The sequence below is a fragment of the Castor canadensis genome, chromosome 7 (genome assembly GCF_047511655.1).
Source record: "Castor canadensis chromosome 7, mCasCan1.hap1v2, whole genome shotgun sequence".
Taxonomy (NCBI): domain Eukaryota; kingdom Metazoa; phylum Chordata; class Mammalia; order Rodentia; family Castoridae; genus Castor; species Castor canadensis.
The window spans coordinates 59,457,750-59,483,737 of NC_133392.1; the positions used below are offsets into that span (position 1 = coordinate 59,457,750).

The window sequence follows — 25,988 nt, forward strand, 5'->3', positions numbered from 1 at the left end:
AAGTGCCTGAAAAATAGTAATCCTAGCTAAGTACTTGCGCACGCATGCATGTGCCTGCATGTGCACACACACACATGCTTAACATAGCCAGGTGGTAAATTGCTTACCTTTATGACAAGTCCTGGGGTTTTCTTCCCTAAGCCACCCAAAAAAGTGCCCCCCCAAAACAAAACAAAACAATAACCCTTGGGCTTTGTACAGCCACACAGGAGGCAGAGATCAGAAAGATCAAGATTTAAGAGTAGCCCTAGCAAAAAGTTAGCAAGGACACATCTCAATCAATCAATCAGTAAGCCTGGCATAATGGCCCACCTGTTGTTCTAGATATAGGAGAGGTGTAGGTAGTAGGATGGCAGTTTGATGCTGGCCCCTAGGCAAAAACTTGAGGCCCTTTCTGAAAAGTAACAACACAAAGCAATAAAGTGGGGTATGGCTTAAGTGGTAGGATACATGTCTAGCAAGGGTGAAGACTTGAGTTCAAATTCCAGTACCACAAAAAAATGGTTTTGTCCAAAACAATTTGTCTGCCCTTAGAGAAAAGTATGAATGCCTTATCCAGAATTCACACATATCATTTGTACTTATATTATTTTTGTGGGACACTGTAAGATTGGAGTTAAACTTTCCTCTGGCGTCACTTTGTTTTCTCAGTGATACCGGGAGTTGCACACAGGGCCTCATGCTTGCTAGACATACTACCATTTGAGCCAAGACACCCCCAGCCCTTTTTGTTTTTGTTATTTTGAAATAGGGTCTCCAGGCAGTTCCTGCCTGTTCTGGACCACAGTCCTTCCTATCTCTACCCCTAGAGTAGCTAGAATTATAGGTTTGTACCATCACACCCTGGACATGATATCATTATTTAAAAATGACAGTTTTTATAGAAATGCAAGCAGGTTTTTTTTCTCTTTTTCCTTTTTTGTTGGGTCTGGGGTTGAATTCAACTCTTTGCACTTGCAAAGCCAGCATTCTACTGCTTGAGCCACACTTCCAGTGTATTTTGCTCTGGTTTATTTGGAGATGGGGGTCTCTTGAACTATTTGCCCAGGCTGGCCTTTGAGCCTTCATCTTCCCAGTGTCAGCCTCCCAGTTAGCACAGCCTTATAAACATTCAGTGCGTTATAAAAATCACTGAGTTTTTTGGGGGCTGGGGGCAGGATCATGAACCTAGGGCCTGGCGGATGCCGGGCAAGTGCTACCACTAAGCTACACCCTTGACCCTGTTATGGCTTTGTAATATTTAAAAAACAAAAAACTTATCTAACATTTCCTTTTCACAGAAAAGTTTGCCCTTAATGTCAAATTTATTTTGAAAATGTTTTGAAATCTATTATGTATGTAGAGAAATTTGTATGTAATAAATACCTGTTTTCATGGATATTAAAAAAACCTGAACAAAGCCTGATCAAAAAAGGAGGAATTGTTCTGGAGGAGTGGCCCAAGCGGTAGAGCCCCTACCTAGCAAACAGGAAGCCCTGAGTTCAAACCCCAGTGCCTCCAGAAAAAAGAAAAAAACACAATACTTTTCTTAGGAGTTTTAGAAGTTAATACATCTGGGGATTGAACCCAGGGCCTCCTGCTACTACTTTAGTTACTCCCTTTGGGTTTTGTTTTTTGTTTTCTTTTTTTGGTGGTACTAACGTTTGACTTCAGACTTCACTGCTGCTTGAGCCAAAGCACTATGTTTATATAAGTGAGTAATGCTCAAATATTATAAACATACATACATACATACGTGTGTATGTATGTATGTATGTATGTACATAACTATACACACGTAAGTTTTTTGGTGGTACTGGGTATTGAACTCAGAATTCTGTATGCTAAGCAAGTACTACATCCCCTTTCCCTCCCCTTTTACATTCCCTCCCCTCTCCTTCCCCACCTCCTTTCCTCCCTTTCTCCTTCCCCTTCCCCTCCTTCCTCCTTCCATGCTTGGGATGAACCCACTGAGGTTACATTCCTAGTCATTTGTAATTTTGATGTTGGTCTATTTCTCTCTTCTTGACATTGATTAGATGTTGCAAGGCTGTGTTAAACAGCAGTTGTTTAGAGGACGCACTTTTATTTATTTTGTTAGATGATTCTGTTTAACTAACTTAACTGTCCTGAGCATGTTTATGGCATATGGAGCTAAACTATGATGTTTGGTAGGTTAGATATATTACCTGCATTTCTAGCCTAGAGTATTTTCTTTTTTTTCTTTTGGTGGGACTGTGGTTTGAACTCAGGACTTCCCTCTCTGAAAGCAGGTGCTGTAACCATTTGAGTCACACCTTCAGGTGGGTTTTGTGGGCGGGGGGGGGGTTTGGTAGTACTGGGGTTTGAACTCTGGGCCTCACGCTTGCTGAGCAGGGGCTCTACCACTTGAAGAACGCCTGAAAGATAGTATGTACGTCTCATTTTATTGCATCTTGTTTTTCTTTTTCTTTCTTTTCTTTGTTTTTTTTTTTCCAAACAGCATCTTGTTCTGAAACATGTGCTGTAGAATGGGCCTGTCCTTGCATTTGCTCCGGACATGGATAGAAACACATTGTCATAATTCCTGTAATATTGGATAAGCTGTTTATATGGTTTTAAATAGTGAATAGAGAAAGGAATAGGGAGTATCTGCCTATTAGGAATATGGCATCTGTTTGGGGTGGTGATAATGTTGTATAATTGGATAATGTATACACAGAATAAAATGAGATGCATTTTGTTGTGTGAATTTATTATGAAGTTCATTTCAATAAAGAAATATAGGAATTATTCTTCCCACTCACTACAATGGCAAAAGTAAAAAGTTAGAAAACACTAATGTAAGGCTGGGAATGTAGCTCAGAGGTGGAATGCTTTCTTGGCATGCATGAAGCCCTTGGTTCTATACTCAGTTCCAACAAAACAACAAAACTCCAGAATATACCAAGTGTTGATGGGGATGTGGAACAATTGGATCTTTAATTTATTATTTTTGGGATTTTATATTGGTAACCACTTTACAAAATACTCTGTTCTTTCTATTAAACCTAAAGATACATCCAATACACACATGACCCAGAACTTCACCACTGGGGGTTGTATGTGCATGTTTACTGAAAAATAACACTAGGAAGCGACAGCAATGTACTTAGAATACCCAAAAACTAAAAACAACCCTAATGTCTATCTCCAGCAGAAAAACTGAATATACTGTCAATGGGAATCAGTGGTATACAAGTAAATGTAATAACGGGCAGATATCACACAACTATAATTTTTAGTGAAAGGAAATTAGTTATGTGAACCTTGAAACTGGCGTGAGAAATCTATGACATTAGTCATCAGGCTAATGGTTACCTCATGTGGGATTAGTGATGAGAGGCCAAAGAGTTTCATGCTTGGGATCTGAGTGCACAGGTGTTCATTTTGTGAAAAATGAATAAGCTATATACTTACTATTTATACACTGGTTCTGTGTGCTGTTTTCTATCAATATAATTTTTTTTGCGGTACTGGGGCTTTTACTCAGGGCCTACATCTTGAGCCACTCCACCAGCCCTTTTTTGTGATGGGGTTTTTTCAAGATAGGGTCTCCAGAACTATTTGCCTGGGCTGGCTTCAAACCTTGATCCTCCTGATCTCTGCCTCCTGAGTAGCAGGATTACAGGCGTGAGCCTGGCTTTACAATTTGCATTTAAATGATAGATATTACCCATTGAATGACACCCATATAAAGTTAGCTTAAAATTGATTTTGCCAAAATAATAATACACATAGGCTTATGATTGTTCTCTTCTTTTTTTATATATACGTAGTACTGAACCTGTTGCTATTTTATGACTTCTGGAAAACATCAAAAGCAAAATAATTTTCAACCCTTGGGGAGCTGAAGCACTGTGATTGTGAGTTAGAGGTCAAACTGAGCTATACTGGTAGGCAGGGGATGGCTCAAGAGGTGTAGCATTCTGGTGTAGTAATGCCCACCTATAATCCTAACACTTGGGAGGGGAAGACTCAAAGATTGGAAGACTACAAGTTAAAGGGTCAGCTTGGACTATGAAGAGTTCCAAGCCATCTTCAGCTATGTAGTGAGACCCAGTCTCAAGTCTATTTGTTTTGTTTTGTTTGAGACACATTGAGACATGGTCTTGCTATATAAGCCCAGGCTGTTTTTTTGTTTGTTTGTTTTGATACTGGGGTACTCAGGGCCTCATGCTTGCTAGGCAGGTACTCTTCCACTTCAGCCACTCCACCATTCCAGGCTGGCTTTGACTTGCCATGCTGGCATCACTTACAATCTTCCTGCCTCAGCCTCTGAGTGCTAGGATTAGAGATGTGCACCACCACAACCTGACTTAATGATAAGAATCTTTCAGGTTGTATTCACACAGTCTTCACAGTTAGTTGCTATTAAATTGTAAAGTTCCGATGGCTATATTTATACATTTGTTATATATATTATTATTAAGCTAATAATAGTAATTTCTGTACTCATTTTACAGGCTGATTGTCACAAGAAACCAGTAAATGGCCCCAAGTCAGAATCCATGGAATACGGCAGATGTGGTCATGGGGAAGAACAAAGATTGGATTTGAATGCAGCTCCCCTTAAAAATGTAACTCAGAATGAAGAAAGCATGACAGGTATCGAGGTGGAAAAGTGGACACCAAACAAGAAATCTCGTTTAACTGATCATGTCAAAGGAGACTTCAGTGCAAATGTAACAGAAGCTGAGAAATCAGAAACCTCTCGAGATGACCATAAACAAACCCAACCTTCAAAGTTTGCACAACCAGTAAGAAACGGCATTAACAATGTACACTATTTACCAACTGAAACAATGGTGTCTTTTAACAAATTTAAAATTGAAGAATTTGGCAAGGCATTCGAAAACCATTCCTACAAATTCCTAAAAGATACTGCAAAACATAACAATGCCATGAGCTCCACCACTTCTAGTGCAAATTGTGATAATCTCAAGGAAAGAAGTGATGTCTTAGTCTTCCAGAGGCCTCACTCTAATTGTAAATCTGTTGAAGATTCTGCAAACTTAAATAGTTATTCTATTTCACACAGTGAAGGTGGTCATCCAAACACTCCTGAGAATATACCCAGTAAAGAACCAAAAGATGGATCTCCAGTTCAACCAAGTCTTTTATCCCTTATGAAAGATCGGAGATTAACCCTGGAGCAAGTAGTAGCCATTGAGGCTCTTACACAACTCTCTGAAGCCCCATCGGAGAATTCCTCACCATCTAAGTCAGAGAATGATGAAGAAACAGATCAGAGAACAGCTAGTCTGCTTAATAGTTGTAAAGCTATCCTATATTCTGTCAAAAAAGACCTCCAAGCCCCACATGTTCAAGGAGAGACAAAAAGCATTCATAGCCATCCACCTTTGGAAAAGCAGAGTTCATGCAATACCGTGTTGTTCAATGGCCAAAATTCCCTGCCACTTGTCAGCTCAGCTACTAACCAAGCACCTGCAAAGCCACAGGAACAGGCAAATGTCAAAAATTCCCTATCTGTTTTAATACCAAAATCAAATTCAGCTACAAGTGATACCAATAAAAATGTTGGAGAGAGAAGAACCCTTGATAACTGTTCTAAGAATTTGCATCAATTGCCTCAAAGAATTAATGAATTGGGACATTGCACCCGGTTACTGGATGGCAGTAAAAATTGGAATTCAAAGGATAATCCATCATGTCAGGATGCATCCTATAGTCAAATTGAGGAAGACGTTGCAACACAATTAACACAACTTGCATCACTCATTAAATGCAATCATGGAAAGCCAGAGGAAAACAGTGCTGAAAGTACACCAACAAGCCTTGGTGCATGTAACGTGCAGCACAAACACAGTCAAGAGAAAGGCATAAAAGAACCGAAACTGGCTTCAAGTGTACAAAACAATCATAGCTTGCCATTATCAAAGCAAAAGAACCCAGCCCAGAAAAAGGCAAAATCTACCCCATCAAGAGATCGCCGGAGAAAGAAGCCCACAGTCCCAGGCTCTCAAGAAAATGATCAGAAGAAGCAAAAACAGTTGTCCAATGAGTACAGAAATTTACATGACATTTGGATAGCATCCAAATTTCAAAGATTTGGACAATTTGGTTCACACAATTTTCCTCTTCTGCTGGGAAAAATTCCTTCCTTTGCCCAAGTATTGAAACCATTGGCTCAAAGGAGTACATCCCTACAACAGAAAAAGTTATTTCCTCCACTCAGTCAGATAAAGTTCCAGCGATATCCTGAATTAGTCCGGGAAAAAATGAAGAAGGTTGAGTCATTGACTTCTTTCCCAATGTTACATACGAAGACAGAGTCCAATGGACAGGTGTTTACAGATACAGCTGGTAATTCTCAGGTACAGTCAATAGTGAATGTCAGTGAGAATGCTCATCCTTTGTCCCAGCCCTCCTCTCCACCTAACCAGTGTGCCAATGTGATGGCTGGCAGTGAGCAGACACATTTTCAACATCATGGTCAAGAGCACCTCGCGCCTCAGAGACTGCCAGCTTTGCCTGGTGTCTCTCAGGAGCTACCTATACCAGACCCAACACCAATTCTCAGGAATCTGAACATAGTGAGTTCAGGTAGACTTACCGTGGTTTCTCCCAAAAGGGAAGAGGACGTCTGTCCATCAAGTGTTGGAGCAGCCCAAGTTTCCCCCGGACAAAGTGCACAGGAAAGGTTCAATGATTACTCCATGAACTACTTTACTGACTCTGCTAAAAGCCTGGTGACTGCAACGCCAAATTATGATGTGCCAACCTGTGACTGTATTGGTAAGTGCTTGTGTGCATGTGTTCTTTCATCATGGTGGAAGCAAGTTCAAATTCATTTTTTGTGGGATTTCTGCCCCATTTCTGTTCTAACTAAGACAGACTAAGTAATTCTGTACCCATTTTTCTGTTGGACTTTTATCCATTCTGTTCAGAAAAATGAAAATTTCAACTTCTAATTTCAAAATACAAAAGTAAACTTTTTCAAGTGGGAATTATGCTAATTTCTCTGAAGACTGTCTGAAGTTGTTTATTGTCATAGCATAAGAATGAAAACCTTAATACTTCATTATAGTTTGTATCTTATTCCTATGCTGAACAGAATTTTAGCCTATACTAATTTCATTAAATAGGATTGGAGGTGTGGCTCAATTGGTACAGCACCTGCCTTGCAAGGGCAAAGCCCTAAGTTCAAACCTCAGTACCACCAAGAAAAAAAAAAAATTCATAATTTTTTTTTGGTAAGACGGAACTACAAAGAGAGAATGTAAATATAATACAATATCTGTATGCCTTCCCAGTTAAGGGAACCAATTTCTTTTTCAGTGTCTTTTTTTTTTCTTTTTCGGTGGTGATAAAGTTTGAAGCCTTGTGCACTCTGCCACTTTAGCCATATCCCAGTTCCTCTCTAGTTCTTTCACATTTTGTTAGGCAGGCGCTCTACCACCTGAGCCACTCTGCCAGCCCATCCTTTTATATTTTGCAATAGGAAAAGTGTACCCAGAGACAATGAAGTTCAATAATCTTGATTATTATTTGTTATTCCTTCTGAGTTTTAAAGTATTTGAGCACATTTATTCTGTAAGTGTTGATTTAATATGTAACAAAACTACAATAAGTTTAGTGAGGTCAATCATGAACTCTTTCCTAACCAATGTATATGTAAGTTTTGTGCCTTAGAGGCAATGAAAAATGTTCAGAAACTAACAGTTTTTGTCAGTGTGTTAAAAGCTCTGAGAAGTTCTTGCTGGGGTAGAGATTCTCAGGCATTCCTTAAGAAAAATTTGCTAAACAAATTGAAAGGGTAATTTGATCTATGGTCAAGGTTCACATCATAGCTCAAATATAACAAAAAAAGTACAACTATATCAAAAAAGAAAATAGGGAGATTAAATAGAGTGTATCATTAAAGTTTTTTGGGGTTGCTTTTAAAGCCTCTTATTTTACCCATTATACAATTGAACCCTTTCTATGTATTTAATTATTAAAATAGTCCCACTTAAAGTATGGCACAAATCACAAAGATTCAAGATTTGCTTTGAAGAAGCCAGGTATAAGTAGCACACATCTGTAATCCCAGCATTTGGGAGACTGAGGTAGGAAGAGTACTGATTTTGGACCAGCTTGGACTACATAGCCTGACCTTATCTCAAGAAAAATATCATCTTTGTACACTTTAGTACTTTCCAGAATGGGTAGTTGAAGGATAGTTTGGAAGGATAACTATATCATTATGATTTTTTGTTTTGTTTTAACCATAGTAGGAAAACAGCAAAGTATAGTGATTTTTGTTCTTGATGATCCAGAGTATAACTGATACTCTAAATAAAGTGATTCCTTTGTTCCTCCTCCCTCACACAGTTCAAAAAACTACCTTGTGTCTCAAAAGGATAAGGGCTGAGTGGAGTGTCCTTGGGATCATCAGTGGTTCACTGACCAAGGAGAAGAGTGTACAGTGATAATCACTCCTATTCTGCAGCTCTTCCTACAAGTTTGGAACTGAGCCATGTCTTTGACTTGTTGTAGTTACAACATCCCTGCAGACAAAGAAACTGAGACACAGAGATGTTCACAGTTAGTCAGAGACTGAACTGCTTTTGGGAGACAGGTAGTCTTAACTAGAGGCCATGCTTGTAACCTCAATGCTCTATTTGCTTATAGGGCTGGTTGAATGGCTCAAGCAGTAGAGTGCCTGCCTAGAAACCCTGAGGCCCTGAGTTCAAACCCCCATACTACAAAAATAAATAAATAAATAAAATATAAAAGGGAAAATAACTCTTATGACAATCTTTGCAAATGGAAAAAAGGCTACAATTAAAAAAATACAGACATTCCTGCACTGCTCTCGTTTTCCTATGTGCATGGTGCCAGTAGGATGATCTGTTCCTCATAGGAAGTCACTGGTCACAGAGTGTAGGAGGTAAATCAGCCAGGTATTAAGTTAATTGAGCACCTATAGTGCAACCAAAACTGACTTTTCCACACAGTCAGTTACATGTTGTCCTTAAATCAGTTTGTGTGAGGTTGCCGTGTTCCTCATGTAGGAACAGGAACTTAAAGACTGAGAGAAAGAAAACTAGCACATCCCAAGTAGGACCTTCATATCTAGACATCTCTAGGTTAGCACCATTGGCCTTTCAGAGACGGTCCTGTGCACTGTGGGATGTTTCACAGCGTCTCTGGCCTGTACCCACTGGCTGTCATACAAACACCTGCGGGTGTCACAACCAAAATCGTCTTCGCATACTGACCACCAGGAGTGACAACCAGTGTTCAAGATCACCAATAAGAAGTGAAAAATCTCTTCAGTATATCTTACCTAAGAGGCTATTTTCAATTGGATTTGACATCCACTTAAAATGATGCATGGCTTTTTTGGAGTAGATATAACATGGCAAGAAATGCAGAAAATGTGGAAATTCCCAAGAATTATAGTGGCCCAAGATTTACGAGGCCAAGACATATGGAATTCATACTCACAAAAATTCAAAACAGAGTTGGGTTTGGTGCTGCACACTTGTAATCCCAGCACTTGGGAGACTGAGGCAGGAGCATTGGCTATGTAGCAAGACCCCGTCTCACCAAAACAACAAAGAAACCAACAAACCATACAGAAATTTGTAAGCATTTTGCATTGTCCTAGTTCTCTGAAGAAATAACTTCTGTATGGACAAAGGATATTCCTGGTTTTAGTTTTGTGTCCAGTTTTACAGATATATGTCTTAAAAAACACTTTTTGCAACTTGCCCTTTTAACCTAGTGAGATTATAGCTCTTTAAATATTTGTAAATGTCACTGTGTTTCACTCCATACTCTTCCTATAATTTAACATACTGACAGATGTTAAGGTTGTTTCTCTTTTATACTACAGATAATTGTTACAAGGAACATTGTTGTACATTTACATTGTAAACTAATTGTCTAAATGTGTAGGACAATTTTGCCGGGCTCAATTTTAATAGGATTCTAAGGCCAAGGTTATCAGATCTATTGCTCTTAGGTAAATCTGCAGCTCCATTTTGTAGATTTTTTTTAAGCAGGCGATGTGACAATAAATATGACCCATTCTTTCACATATTTTTTTTCTCCTCTGATTCTTGGAGGAAGAAAGAATTAGTTAGGAGCAGGCAGACGGCAACATGAACTAGTTGAGTTCCAGGACATATTGTCCTTGACTTTAATTATCAAAACTGACCAAAATCTTAACACAATTCCAGGTTTCGAATTATTTAAAAGAAAAAAAGTAAAGCTAGCTCCTCCTTGCCCCTGTGCAATATGGTAAAGCTTTGGGTCTAATAATCTTATTCCTTCCACAGATCGAGGTACACAAAAAGACAAAGGCCCATATTATACACACCTTGGGGCAGGACCAAGTGTTGCTGCTGTCAGGGAAATCATGGAGAATAGGTGAGGAAATGTGCTTCCCTGTTCAAATCATTCTTTATTGTGGACCTGACTCAATGTAGACCAATTATCTCTGGAAATAAACAGATGAATGGCAACCTTCAGGGTGTTTCTTAGGGCTCAGGAAAAATGGTGCCCAGGTGTCATCCTGAGGCCCTTATTACATGAGCTCCTGGGCATTCAAAGAGGCCCTCCCAGAGCAAGGTTAACTGTCTCTGATCAATTCAGAACTACCTTCTTTCTATTGTGTAATGGGAAAATAGTTTAAATCATCACCCCAACACTACCTTAACCCTGCATTATTGTTGTTTGTCTTGGAGCCAGGCTATTTTTAAAGAGTGGACTTTAACATAAGTCATCAGAACTGGATAAAATAAAATATCTACCACACAAAAGCAAATTGTTAACAAAAGTATGTTATGAGCAGCGTTTCATTTTTTTTCAACACCTGATCGTCTCTGTCTTAAGCATACTTGGATGTTAAGAGCTGAGGGTTTCAAATATAGATAGTGATTAATTTAGTGCTTTCCACTGTGCTTTGTACTCAGGTATGGCCAGAAAGGAAAGGCAATAAGGATAGAAAAAGTACAGTACACGGGAAAAGAAGGAAAAAGCTCTCAGGGGTGTCCAGTTGCTAAGTGGGTAAGTACTTCATACTTTCAGATGGTTGAAATGGACTTGTATGTTAAATAATGTGTTTTTTCCATAAAAATGTGGAGCACAAAATAGCTGCTCCCATAGGGAGGCAACAAGGAGAAGTTATCTGTGTTTGCCTAGGCTTTGGGTTTTGAGTTTCAGTGGGAGATGTACACTTTTTTTGGGGTGGGAGGGTGTCAATTATTTTTTTTACTGGGGTTTGAACTCAGGGCCTCTACCTTCACTCAGGCAATCCATCCCTTCAGCTATACCACCAGCTCTCATTTTAAAACAATACTAGTATAGACATTGGCAGTTGTCCCTCAGGCCTGTTTTAAAGTTATATTCCTGGGCTCTAGGAACACATACACTTAAAAAAGGTTTCATTCCCATCAATGTTTCTTTTGCAATTTATTTGCCTTGTGAATCTCCTGTGAAATGGCATTTTCTCCAGTAATAAATTTATAGGCTCCTTTATAGGCTCCTTTTCAAATGTTATGCTCTTCATTCCTTTCTTTGAATGCAGGTAGCTAGACCAGCAGACTAACTCCAATGTCTATTGCTTTGTTGGTAGTTTTCTTATTTTCTTTCTTTCAGCACTAATCCTTTCAGGATTTTCCCATTAAGCATGGGTTATCAGGGCAGACTTCTCTTAGGAGAGAACACTGAAACTGAGAAGTGAGTATGGCTAGGGGTGGTACAGCATGCTCAGGTCATTTAACTCCATTTGTTTGTGGCCAGCCGTGGCAACATAGATAGACCTTATTGAGGCATAGTAACTCATACCTATAATCCCAGCTACTCAGAAGGCACAGAATTAGGAGGTCAACCCTGCTAAAAAGTTACTGATAACTCTCATCTCAACAAAGAAGCTGGCCATGGTGACATGCGTTTGTGATTCTATTTATGTGAGAGGTATAAATAGGAGGACTGAGGTCCAAGGTTGGCCCAGGGCAAAACTGTGAGATACTATCTGAAAATAACTAAAGTAAAGCAATAGGGCTGGTGGGAGGGCCCTTGCCCAGCAAGTACAAGTATGGGGCCCTGAGTTCAAACCTCAAAAAAATATAAACAAATGAAAAGAGAAGGAGAAAGAATTGAGTCACTAAAAGGAGCCAACGTATGCAAAGTAAAAATATCCCCAAGAATATACAGGGGGAAGAGCAGATTCCTAACCAGAAACAGCAAGTCAAGGAAAAGGATACATTAAAAAAAGAATGTCAGGCTCGATGCCTGTGGCTCACTCCTGTAATCCTAGCTATTCCAGCATTAAGAAGCCAGCCCTAGGCAAGTCCCTATCTAGGAAAATCCCACCACAAAAAAAAGGACTGTTGGAGTGGCTGCAGAAGTAAGAGTGCTACCTGCCTAGCAAGAGTGAGGCCCTGAGTTCAAACTCTAGTACTGCCAAATGATGATGATGTCAGAAGACTCCTGTGCAGTTGAGTAGGAAGAGAATAGAACCACGTGAGGGGAAAAGACAGGCAGATGCCACATTGGAATTGTTTTGTAGGACATAATAATGAGATGAGGCTTTATTTTACAAGCAACGTGAAGCCATGGAGGTATTTGAGAGAGCAGTATGTTTTCTGGTTTCCAAACAGTAGTTTAAGGAATTAACTGGTATTATCTGTGTGAATGATATGTTGCTACTGAACAGATTGTCCAAAGTAGCAACTTTGAACAACTCTTACCTGGCACAGTTTTTGTGAGTTAGGACTGCAGAGCGGTTGTGCAGGGTGTGCCTGGTCTGTCATCTGGAAACTTGACTGGGGAGGGTGGTGTAGTCACAGGGTTACTTCCACACCCTGTTCTTGGAGACACAGTACTGGGGTTTGAACTCAAGACCACATCTGGTAGGCACTTGTCCGCTTGAGCCATGCCCCCAGTCCAAGGCCGTAATTTTTTGATGACTGACTGGAGGCCTCAGTTCCTCCTAATGTTCCTATGACATGTCAGCTTGGTTTCCCCCGGAATCAGCAATCGAAAGAAAAGACTCAAGCATGATGGTGCATACCTATTATCCCAAAACTTGAGAAGCTGAGTCAGGAGGATCCCAAGTTTATATTACAAGAACCAGTCTCAAAATAAAACAACAGGGCAAGGAGGAAGCTACAGTGTCATCTGTGGCCCAGCCTTGAAAATTCCTATGTTGGTTATCAGTGTAGGAAGAGACTATGTAAGGGTATCAGTATTAAGATATAGTGACCATTAGGGCCATCTTAAAGACAGTGTCAGCTGGGTGCTGGTGGCTCACGCCTGTACTCCTAGCAACTCAGAAGGCAGAGATCAGGAGGATTGCAGCTCAAAGCCAGCACCCAGCAAACAGTTCACGAGACCCTACCTCAAAAAATCCTTCACAAGAAAGGTCTAGTGGAGTGGCTCAAGGTGACTTCAAATCCCAGCCACCACCACCACCCCAAAACCAAAAAAAAAAGTACTGTATCACAAGGTTGGGCAAAGTAGTACACATCTATAATCTAGGGCAGAGATAGGGAAAATTACAGTCTAATGCCAGCTCTGGCCAAAACCTCAAGAACTTATCCTTAAAAGAATGTAGCAAAACAGGGCTGGGGACATGGCTATGACTCATGTGATAGAGCCTAACTAGCAGGAGTCAATGAGCTCAAACCACAACATTCATTCTTTGCTAAAAATAATATGGCTCTTTTGGTTTTTTTGTTTGTGTTTTTTGGTGAGACTGGGGTTTGAACTCCAGGCTTTGTGCATGCAAAGCAGGCACTCTACTGCTTGAGCTACACCTCCAGTCCTAAAAATAGTATGGATAAAGAACAACACTACACCGCCTTAGTAGATTATATGTAACTTACTCCCATGTAATATATATTTAACATCCACCTCAGCCCTGTCTTACCTAAACAGGTAGTGCTCTCATTTGAGAACTTCTGTTCACAGCATGTAATAAATGCTATTAAACATCAATTTCTCTACAATTGTAAAGTGAATACTCAGGCAACAAAAGCCCCTGTCATGTACCTCCTATCCTGGCTTGCCCCTGCATTTCTCAATATTTCAGTTGTTTGGTTTTCTTCCTATGTAAGTTATCTATCTAGTACCTGCCTCATTTGCTGAGGAAGGTGTCAGGGCATAATTCCCAGGCTCTGCCACTGCTAATTGACAAAGATCGGTTATTCAGTTCTCCTAGTTATGTGCCTGTAAGTATCACAGAGTAAAAATATTTCATGACATATGGTGACTTTCTCTACAAGGGTGATCCAAAAGATAGCAAGGTGGCTGTGTTGTCATGGGCTTTTATATGCTTCCTCCATTCCTGCATTTCTAACTTTCCCTAATATAATAATAATGACTAACGGAATTATGTTTTGTACCTTTCTTTTTCTTTAATTTTTGTTTGTTTGATTTTTGTTTTTTGAGATATGGTCTCTTTGTAGCTCAGGCTAGCCTCAAATTCAGAGTCCTCCCTTCAGCACCACCACACCCAGCTTTCTTTTCCTTTTTTCTATTTTATATTTGATGACAAATATAAAATCAGTAGCAACAGCCTATGCAAATTCTATTACGCGTTAGGTTCTCTTCAGTTATTAGGTACAAAGAAGAGAGTTGTACATTTTCCATGCACCAGGTACACCAAGAGTGCCTTCTGCTTTGGTGGTAACACATTTTAGCTGGGCACCGATGGCTCACTCCTGTAATCCCAGCTACTCAGTAGGCAGAGGTAGGGAGGATCATGGTTCAAGGCCAGCCCGGTGCTGGGGAGCAACCCCCACCCCCCCACCCAGGGGCCCTGTGAAAGCAAGAGGAAAGGAAGGTGGGCGTCAATGCAAGCAGGGACATCGGAGAAACCCAAGCCTCGGGCCGTCCCCTGCCCCGCCACAGCTACCCTGGCCCCCTCAGAAAGCACCCACTTCCCATACGCGTAAAGCGGCTGCGCTCACCATCCAAAAAACCGCACTGTCCTCACAGACGGGGCTCAGAAAACAGCACTATCCTCAGCGGCTCAGACTTCCGGGCTCCGACTTCTGACCTCCGTTCGAGGGGCGGAAGGGCGCACACGCATGCGCACAGGCCAGACACGCAGCCGAGCTGCGGGGGAACCTTCTGGAAGTCTTCCTGGCCCGGCGTGCACTGCGACGGTGTTTTTTTGAGACAGGTCTCACACCTGCAAAACAGGTGCTGTACGCTTGAGCCACGCTTCCAGTCCATTTTTCTCTGGTTATCTTGGAGATGGGAGTCCAATAAACTATATGCTGGGCCTGGCCTCCAGCTGCAGCCCTTCCTGCCAGCCTCCCAAGTAGCTAGGATTACAGGCATGAGTCACACACACACAAAACCGAACAGCTCTCCTTGTTTAAACACAATTTTCTTTTTTATTTGCAGTACTGGATTTTGAACACAGAGCCTACATACCTTGAGCCACTTCCACTGGCCCCTTTTTGTGAAGGTTTTTTTTTTTTTTTTTTTTTGAGATAAGGGTTTCAAGAATTATTTGCCTGCAGTTGGCTTCAAATCATGATCCTTCTGATCCCTGCCTCCTGCATAGCTAGGATTACAGGTGTAAGCCACCAGGACCTGGCTAATTTTCTTCTTTTTGAAATGTTTCTTTGCATCATTTATTTATCCTCCCACATAATTATTAGTCTTTGGTAGAGATTTTGACTCTTGTTCATTGCCGTCAGTTTGGATCTTTTCAGGAACGAGTTATCTTGTTATTCAGAGGATTTGGGTCCAAAGGGTGCTACAGTGTCTGAGATGCCCCAGGGGCCTGTTACCTACCTGAACTGTGTTCCCCGTGGTTTGTGGGATGATGTGGGAGTAGGAAGAAGAATTCAAAGCACTGTGCATCTCACATGGCTCAAGGCCGTGGACTCCCTCTGGAGGATTGTATATATGTCAATAGAACAGGCATGGCAATGAATATATATTCCAATGTGTGTTTTCTTCACTACTCTCCTGATGTGACTGAGTTTTGGGAGGTGTACACCATCCAAAAGTCTTTAAGTCGTTTCACTGGATTCATGTACACCTTTATATAGTCTTGACAGCCATTCTTCCTACTTCTTTGACTGAAATTCTGTTCTTTTTCTGCATTGGTCTTTGGATTCAGTGCTACTTCTATGCCTAAATCAGACACCTCCTTGCATATTATCAGGTTAGCATAATAAAGGGTTACTTGGTATCCTGGGTTATTTATTTGATTCCTGTGATATTTTCCTAACATGGTAACTACTTTATGTGTCATTGATGAAATTTTAGGCAAAGGGCAAACAGTCTACACTGGCTGCTATCGATGTTAAATAGATTAAGCTTTTCAGTTTCAGTACTTTATTTTATTGGTATACATGTTTTGATTCACTTAATCCTAAGTATCTGCTATTGTAACATTGGAAACACTTATGGTAGCATATGCAGAGTTATTTGTTTGTTTGTTTTGTGGTACTGGGGATTGACCTCAGGCCTCTGCCTGAGATTGCTGGGCAATACTCAATCCTTTGAGCCACACCCCTGTCCTTTGACTTTTAGTTTGTTTTTCAGATAGGATCTTCATACCTTGCCTCCCAATTAGCTGGAATTACAGATGTGTGTCCCAGAGGTTGTTTTTTTTTTGTTGTTGATTTTGGGGGGTATTTGTGTTTGTTTTTGTTTTGGCAGCACTGGGCTCTGAGTTCAGAGTCTTTTGTTTTTACTCAGGTCAGCTTGGGACCACAATCCTCCCAACTACTGCCTCCCATATAGTTGGGATCAGAATTGTGTGCCACTATCCCTGATTTATTAATTGAAATGGGGTCTCAAGACTAGCAAAAAGCTAGTCTGATCTTTGCCTCCCAAGTATCATGCATTATAGGCATGGACCACTACATGTGCTACAGAGTTCATTTTTAAGGACACTCTATTCAAACATAATGTATAGAGCTCAGTGATGTTTTATAGAATGAACACAACCAGAAACTACTGCCAGATCAAGAAGGAGATTTCGATGAATATTCAAAATCCAGTCATGTATTCAAAGCTGAAGTTCATTTTATTATCATATCTAAGTAGCTGTAAATGCCCCTGATCAGAAGCTTTTAGCTTCTCCACCCATACTGAAATAACACGTTTAGCTCAGTCCTTCATGGGCGGTTTGGTTCCAGTATAAAAAATGCATCCAAGAATTTACTTATGTGATCAAAATGGCTGAACAGAGATAGGTCATATAAATTTTTTATTTTATTTTAACTTATTTATTTTTATTTTTAGTAGGACTGGGCATGATGCACCAGCACCCAGCTTTTTTTTTTTTTTTTTTTTTTTTTGTGATATTGGGGTTTGAACTTGGGGCCTTCACCTTGAGCTGCTCCACCAGCCCTTTTTTGTTGTGAAGGTTTTTTTTTTTTTGAGACAGGGTCTCACAAACTATTTGCCCAGACTGGCTTCAACCCTCCTGATCTCTCCTTCCTGAGTAGCTATGATTACAGGTGTGAAACACTGACACCCAGCCAAATGTTTAATTTTTAATAGTTGGATTTTAAAAATTGCAAAAACCCCACAATTGATGATTGAACTTGGTTTTGTCATTGTGCTTGAGCTTGTTTTTTCACTAGTAAGGCTAGTTGTCATTTGTCTCATGCATTTGCTCGTCATAACCATTTGCTTTTAGGTCTTCTCTTTTTTCTATCATCTAGACTACCTTTGGCTAGTCCTAGATTTCTTTAGAGTTTGAGTCCCTGGTGGTACTGTTTTTGTTTTTTCTCCCCTTCCTCATCCCCGGTGGGGTCTTGGTAGAGAAGCTTGAAATACATGCTTTATAATTTTGGCTTATTTAGACAGCCAATAATTAGATTTTTTTTTTTTTTGATGGTGGCAGTACTGGGGATTGAACTCAGCGCCTCACACTTGCTAGACAGACACTCTAACTCTTGAGCACTTCTGTCAGCCAAGAATTTGAATTTTTATTTTACATGGTTTTGTTTTTTGAAACAAGGTGTACCAATATTGCCCAGGTTGGCCTCAAACTTGTGATCCAGGCACCTCAACCTTCTACGTAGCTGGGATTACAGGCATAAGCAACCATGCCCGGCTTTTCATTGATTTTTAAATTCTATTGTAATTTCCACTTGCTCCTTGTTTTGTTTAACATAGTTCACTGTGGTTGGTTCTACGCTGTTTTCTGTATTTTTAAGGAAACAGACTGAAATTCACTCATTGTTAAATCTTTTTCTTGTGCTGAGAATGTAGCACAGTGGTAGAGCACTTTCCTAGTGTGTACAAAGTGCTGAATTCAATCCCCATCACTGCTGAATAAAGAAATAAACAAGTAAATAAGTAAAAATCATTGCTTGTGGTCAGGATCAGTGGTTTAGGGCTTGCCTATGGTATGCAAGCCCAGGGTTTGATCCCCTTTACCATCTAAAAAGAAAAATCTTGATTAGGTATCGTCTTGCATGTCTGTGCAGGAACATGGTTCAAAGCCTGCCCAGGCAAAAAGTTACTGACACCTCCAAAACACAAGCTGAGCAGAGGTAGGAGGATCACAGGCCTACTGGGCAAAAACTGGAGACCCTACCTGTAAACAAAACTGCAACAAAATGGGCGAAGGGCATATCTGAAGTAAGGTCATGTGTTCAAACCTAGTAATACCGTTTCAAAAATTATATCTATCTTTCTCTTGACTTGACTCATTTCCTCTTCCAGGTGGACCTTAGATTGGGAAAGAGGTGGGCAGCTGCAATGAACTCTTCTAGCTGGGCTTCCAGTTAGGATCAATGTTGTTCCTCTACCTCTGCTGTCTTTATGTCCTTATCTGGTGGTACTGGGGTTTGAAGTCAGAGCTTCATGCTTGCTAGGCAGGTGCTGTACCACTTGAGCAACTCCGCCCTTTTCAGCAATGGGATTTTTTTGAGATAGGGTTTCTTGAACTCTTAGCCTGGGCTGGCTTTGAAGTGTGATCCTCCTGTGCTCCTGAGTAGCTAGCATTACAGATGTGGACTACCAGTGTCCACCTCTCTATACTTTACTGTGATACCAGATACACGCATTCCCCCCATGATAATCCTTACTGGTATGTTGCTGTGTTCGAGTCAAGTTGTAAACCAGTTCTATTGGGTTGTTGCTGATACATATATTTCTATACACATACACACATATATGTGTATGTTCAGTACTGGGGTTTGAGGTATGACTCCAGCCCTGTGTTAATGTTCTTGAGTCCTCAGTGTTTACAAGGAAACATCTATTAGATTTTCTTTGTCTTGAATATTCTGGAATGAGTCTATCCAAATTTAACTTACAACTATTTCTGTTAGCTTCTCTTTATTATAGCCTAAATTTTCACCTTAATTCCAGCAATCAAAAGCACGTTGTGTACATGAAATACCTGCTGATTCTGTCAAATGTTGCAAAGTAGTAGTGCAAATGCAATGAACAAATACCAAGTTTCAAATGCAATAATTAAAGGAAGTTAGTGCTTATAGTGAAAAAATAATAAAAACCAGGCTACTACTTACTGACATGTACAGAGACTATATTTTGATACAACCAGAGCAAGGATGTGTGTGCATTTCATGTTGTCCGCTGGTTTTTGGAAGGGGGAATTAATGAGCTATTTACATATTTGTTTCTATATGCCTAGTTGTGTATGCTATTTATAGAAGCCAAGTTTACCTGCTACAGCAAAACCCTGTTGAGGGCATCCAAGTTTCTAGTAACCATGCCCTACTAATAAGAATACTGTTACATACAGGGAAATTGTAGCAACGACTTTGTGTTTCTTTTTTTTTTCAGCATTGGGGTTTGAACTCATGACCTCCTGCTTGCTAGGCAAGTGCTTTTGTCACTTGAGCCATGGTCCCATCCTGATTTTGTGTTTCTTACAATATCTTCTCTTTGAACCATTTTGTTTTTATTGTTACAGTTTTTTGGTGGTACTGGAATCTCCTGAACTATTTGTCAAGACTGGCCAGATCCTCCCAGTATCTTACACGTGGTAAACACATATTCCACAACTGAGCTCCACCCTCAGACTCCCAGGTTTTTTATGAGCTTAAAAGTAATGACTTTAGCCACCTGTAATCCTAGCTACTCAAGAGGCAGAGGATCAGGAGGATCATGGTTTGAGGCCAGCCCGGGCAAATCGTTCCAGAGACCCTATCTTAAAAAAGCCCACCACAAAAAAGGGCTGGTAAGAGTGGCTCATGGTATAGGTGCTGAGTTCAATTTAAAAAAAAAAAAAAAAAGTCCCTGCAGTAAAGAGCACCTGCCTGGCAAGTGTGAAGCCCCAAGTTCAAACCCCAGTACTAACAAAAAGAAAAACATGAATGTTTAGCCAACTGAACCACCAGTGGTCACCCAAATATCCTGTTTTCATTCTTGATCCTGGTCTTAACTTGTCTTAAGAGTGCCACCTGCAGAACTTACCTAGACCAGGTTGTCAGAAATGTAGTATGCAGTAGTTTTCCTAATTATTCCTAACAGGCTGTTGAAGCAGAATAATGTATAACCCTGGCTCAGGACTCATTCAAGGAATGTAAGGATCATCAGATAGATCGTGATTTATCTCCACTCCTTCTCTAAAAGTGCTACCCAAAGGTCACATGAGCTTTTACTTTTAACTACCAGTGAAAATGTTAGGTCTCATAGTAACTTTAGCAGTTTATACTATTGGTTCCCTCCTGGTTGGCTCATTGTTTGCTTGGATTTTGCTGCACAGCTCTGGTCAACTGTAATCAGTGTCTCTTATAAGCCTGTTTAGGTGAGTTTATCTGATTATAGGCAGTCACCAGTGGCCAAGTTACTGCCATGTCCTACCACTTGCTGTTTTTGAATAGGTTCGAGATAAGCTATGTGAGGTTGTGCATAGTTTACATTTAAGTCAGAGTATCAAACTGTTATATAAGGATGTGAGCATTCATGAATTTTGGTATCCAAGGTGAGGATAGTTGTCTTGAAGCCAATCTCCCAAGGATACCAGGAGTTTTGTTCAAGTTTAACTGAAAAGACAGTTTTCCTTTCCCACAAATTTCATTGCTTATTCCTCAGGTTATGCTCTTGCTTATTCTTTGCTTATCTTAAGTTGTTTTCATGAATTTCTTTTTTTTTTTTTTTTTTTTAATCACTGGTGTTGGACTTTTTGCCATATAGCTTGCCCCTTGAGCTATAACCCCACTGGTCCATAACTCTCTTCTTCCTCTTCAGCCACACCTTCTCTGTGGTTATTTTGGAGATGGGGTCTCTTCAAACTATTTGCCAGGTCTGGCCTTGAACCTTGATCCTCCTGATCTCAGCCTCCCAAGTAACTAGGATTACAGGCATTGAAGCACAAGTACCCGGGTCCTATAAATCTTCTTTAATTTCATTTAGCTTAACCAATTGTACCTTTTCACCACTTTGGTTTTCCTTTTTCTCTCTTTGCTGTACCTTGCCTCTGTACCTTTGGTTGATGAGTTGCTCTAGAGGTTCTTACGTCTTACCCTGCATGGGTGAGAAATTTTTGTCCTTGTTCATCATCCAACTCAGGGACACTTTTTTTTCCTTTAGTACTGGGGCTTGAACTCAGACCCTTCACCTTGAGCCACTCCACCAGCCCTTTTTGTGATGGGTTTTTTCAAGATAGGGTCTCAAGAACTATTTGCTCGAGGTTGGCTTTGCACTGTGATCCTCCTTGTCTCTGCCTCCCAAATAGCTAGGATTCAGGCCTGAGCCACCAGCCCCCAACCCAGGGACACTTCTTTGCATTTACTTGTGACAGACTTTTTTTTTTTTTTATTTATTTTTTAGTGTAGCCCAGGATGACCTCAAATTCTATCTTTCTGCCTCAGCCTCCATGATACTGGAATTATAGGTGTGCTTTACCACATCTGGCCTTACTTAAAATCAAACTGTAGACAGCAATAAATTATAGTGAAAGTCTGAGTGGCTACAAGAGTCCCTATTAATTAAACAGCCTTCAGGTAGTTAGTCATCCCCAGCCCTAATTTTGTTAATTTTTAGGTATCTAGTACCCAAATGAAATACATAGATATTGGGCTGATGGAGTGGCTTGAGTAGCCTGCCTAGCAAGTGTGAGGCACTGGGTTCAACTCCCGTTACCACATAAAAAGAACGCATAAATATTAGTTGACATTGTGACAAACTGGTTACTGGTCTTTGATGCAACCAAATTCAGAAAGATTTGAAGACCTTATGGCTCTCCATTTTGAATAGTAGATGGTAAGGTTGGGAATGTTATAGCTCAGTGTTAGAACATGTGCCTAGCATACGTGAGGCCCTGGGTTTGATCCCGAGCCCTACTAATGATAAAATAAATAAAAGTTTCTGGAAGCATCTAGTATAAGCCACAATTCAAAAGCAATTTAGGATTCAATAGAACTAATCATTTAATTATTCTATCCTATTCCCATGGGAAATCATTGCCCATGAATTTTGAAGAGTTGTTACTTATTTTTATTTTTTGTGGTACTAGGGCTTAAACTCAGACCCTTCATCTTGAGCCACTCCCCCATCCCTTTTTGTGATGGGTATTTTCGAGATAGGGTCTTGCAAACCATTTACCCAGGCTGACTTTGAACCTTGATCCTCCTGATTTCTGTCTCTTGAGTAGCTACAATTACAGGCATGAGCCACCGGCGCCCAGCTGAAGGTTTGTTATTTCTGCAAAGAACAAAATACTTTTCTTGTGACAATCACTAGTTTTATTTTCTAACAGGTAATTCTTCTATCACTATGATATTTTCCCCTCAAAATTAAAGGCTCAACTACAATCATCAAACTTAGGACTGGCTCACTTGGCCTTTCTTCTTGTCTCCTTCCAGTTCAAAATGCTTGTCAACAATTAGGTTTAACACTTTCAGCCCTCAGCACCCTTTTCTTTGTGGTTTTGGCTTTCTTCTAGAAAACTGGCCTTGTCTGCCTATTGTAGCTTCTTCGAATCATAATGTGTCATTCCTTGAGCATGCAGAGAATCCTTGCCTTTCTTATTCTGGGTCCCTTTGTGGGGCCAATGCTAACCATATTTTTTACAGAAAGTCCTTTGGTTTACATGGTGAAAGAAGGGGATCTGGCATCCAGGGTCCTTTCTAGGAAAGGACTAAAAGATTTCTATTAATTGGGGCTCAACCTAGGCTTTTCTTTGGTAGGGCTGACATATGATCTCACTCTGTAGCCCAGGATGACCTTGGACTTGTGATCCACCTGGCTCTAAAACTCGATGAGTTTTGTGAGTTTCCATCTTATTAATAGTGTAAATTGTAGTAGGTGAATTTTTTAAAAATGTAAGTTCCACCAGGTTTTATGGCTTTTACTGTTCAGTTAACAAATGTGACCTCCTAAACTGAGTTCTGTGCTGGAGGCCATAGCTAAGAGAGTCATTGTCTGAAGCCCGCCCTGGGCAAAAATGGAAGACCCAGTAGAAAAATAACTGAAGAAAAGTCTGGGGGTGAAGCTCAAGTTAGTAGAGCACCTGCCTTGCAAGCAAGAGGCTTGAGATCAAAGCCCAGTACAACCTAAAAAATAAATAAAAATATTTAAAGCAATAAAGGCTAAAGAAATGGAGAAGGATAGCATGTTAATGGAATAGCCATTATTAAATGCTGTCAGTTTTCCCAAAATTGATCTCCAGATTGAGTGCAATCCAAAAGAAAACCCTTTCAGAGGTGTATGTTTGTACTTGTGAGGAAGTTGATCAAAGCATGTTATTCCAACATTTATATGGAAACATGACAAGCAAAGCAACAAAGACAGAGAATGTGACTTGTAATACAAGTGTACTCTTTTTCAATAAATTGAACTGTTTCCATAACTTTATAGAAAAACCAATGAGTTTTGATATACAACTTACACCATCAACTTGAGTTAAATTGTAGATCTAAACACGAGAGGTTTAGTAAGAAACATCTTCATGATTTTCAAGCAGGTAAAACATTTTCACAAATAGATAATTGGCAATAACAATTGAACAAGCACTTGAAAAAGAATATGCAATCACAATTAGTCACATAGCAAAGCAAAACACTGCTCTCTCCTTTAACCTCCATCCTTCCCATCTCTGCCTCTCCATGACTTACACAGGCTTTCTACTTAAGCATCTTATTGACCTCAGATCTGAATTTTGGAGACCCACCTCCTCCTATTATGCTTAATTTGTATTCATTACTGAAGGAAATTTGAAATGTTTAGTGATGATTATCAATAAAAAGCATCTTTGATAGGCATTGTAGTATACCCTATAGTCTCTGTACTCAGGCAACTGAGGCAAAAGCATTGCTTGAGCTCAGGAGTTTGAGCAGCTTGGGCAGCAGAGGAAGGGAGAACCCATGTCAAAAAATTTCTCATGCAAAAAGTTGATGAGCATCAGTCATCAACTGGTATAATTCTGTTTGATATGCCATTTTGTTCTTGAGGTTGTTTTTCAAGAAATTTGTTATTTGGTAGTCAAGGACATAAGTATAGAAAAAGTTAATAGGAATAATTATGTTTAGGGAAAAGTTCATAAGTACAGTTCTCAAGGAGTTAGCTGGTAGGAGTTATTGTCCACCATCTGGACTGGTAGAAATAAGTCATGCTAGTAATTTTTGGCAGCAGTAGGGTTTGAATTCAGGGCCTCCTGCTTTCTAGGCAGATGCTCTTACCCCTTTAGCTACTCTTTAACCAGGCCTTTTTTTTGTGATGGATGTCTCTATTTGCCAGCCTATTGGTCTCTGTCTCTTGAGTAGCTAGGATTACAGGAATGAGCCACCAGGAATTTTTATCTTCATATGCAAATGATGCTGGCCTCAGGAGGCTGAGGCAGGAGAGTAACTTGACCTAAGAATCCAATTCCAGTCACCTTGAAGTAAATTGGAAAATTAATGTGGAAGCTAATGATTTTTTTTTTTTTTTTTTTTTTTTTTTAACATTGGTTAGAAACAATTAGGAGTCTGAGGCGGGAGGACCATACTGAGGCCAGTCTGGGCTACTTGGTGAAATCCTGCCTCAAAAAAGGAAGAAAAGGACTGGAGTTGAAGCTCAAGCTGTAAAGCATCTGCTTTGCAAGCCTAATGCCTTCAGTTAAAATCTAATACTGCCAAAAGAAAAGTTTATATAACATTTTCGTTATCACAAAATTGGAATATTAATTCCTTGACAATTTACCATTAGCCAATTTGGTCACATACGTTGGCTGTTTGGGGGAGAGGAGTTCTGTTGTAGCCTCAAGTATATGCTTTGCCATTGAGCTATGACCCCTGCCCCCAACTGTCCCCACACATACCTCAAAGTGGGCAGTATTATCATGTCCTGAAAATGTACTTGTTCATTCTCTCTGCTGTGTATAGAGTTTTTATTTATGAAGGGTGGGCTGGTTGGTTGTTTTAAGACAAAGTCTCTTATTGCCCAGGGTGGCCTCAAACTAATCTCCCTGCCCCAGCTACTCTAGAGTAGCTTGTATTACAGACCTGCACTAAGGCATCTAATTTATGCGGGGAGTTTGAACAGAGCTGGAGGCTCTAAGTGCTCACACTTACAGTTTTTGGATTTTTTTTTAATTGTTTTAACAATGAACAGTAGAAATAGAAAGTAACTATAAAAATCCTTGTGAAGGTCTTTTAGCAATGTGGATATTGATGCTGTGTAAGACAAATTGATCAGGTGGGGCTGTAGCTCAAGTGGTAGAGCACCTGCCTAATTAGTGCAATGCCCAGAGTTCAAACCCCAGTACCTCCACCAAAAAAAACCCAGCAAAGACAAAATGGTGCTTTGCATTTACCAGTCAGGTACACCACCTTAGTGTTTGATTAAAATAGACGTGATTTCTCCTTGTAATGTGTTTTATATTATTCTACAAGGTAAAATGTGTCACTAAAGGGGGAATTTTATAGCTTCCTCACATGGATAAGTTTTGGGTCTTTTTGTCCACTCTCATTTGTCCTGTGGTGACATTTGTAGAAGAGCAGGGCAGTTACTTAAGTTTTCCTGAGTTCTCAGGTTTCCCTGTGCAAACTATCAATAATGAACTAAGACACAGGTTCTTTTGTGCTGCTTTTACA

The 25,988-nt window shown here is 40.1% G+C and overlaps 1 protein-coding gene across 6 annotated transcripts in view; it reads left to right on the forward strand.

Annotated features, from left to right (window-relative positions):
- Window positions 1-25,988, forward strand: part of Tet1 (tet methylcytosine dioxygenase 1) — a 107,850-nt gene that overhangs the window by 58,035 nt on the left and 23,827 nt on the right. For all 6 annotated transcript variants that reach the window (XR_012449732.1, XM_074079015.1, XM_074079016.1 and 3 more), the window contains 3 exons: window positions 4,464-6,756; window positions 10,290-10,380; window positions 10,926-11,019. Coding sequence is in view for 5 of the 6 variants with exons in the window: in XM_074079015.1 (XP_073935116.1) it covers window positions 4,464-6,756; window positions 10,290-10,380; window positions 10,926-11,019 (2,478 nt within the window). In the remaining variant the exon portion in view is untranslated. The remainder of the gene's footprint in view (window positions 1-4,463; window positions 6,757-10,289; window positions 10,381-10,925; window positions 11,020-25,988) is intronic.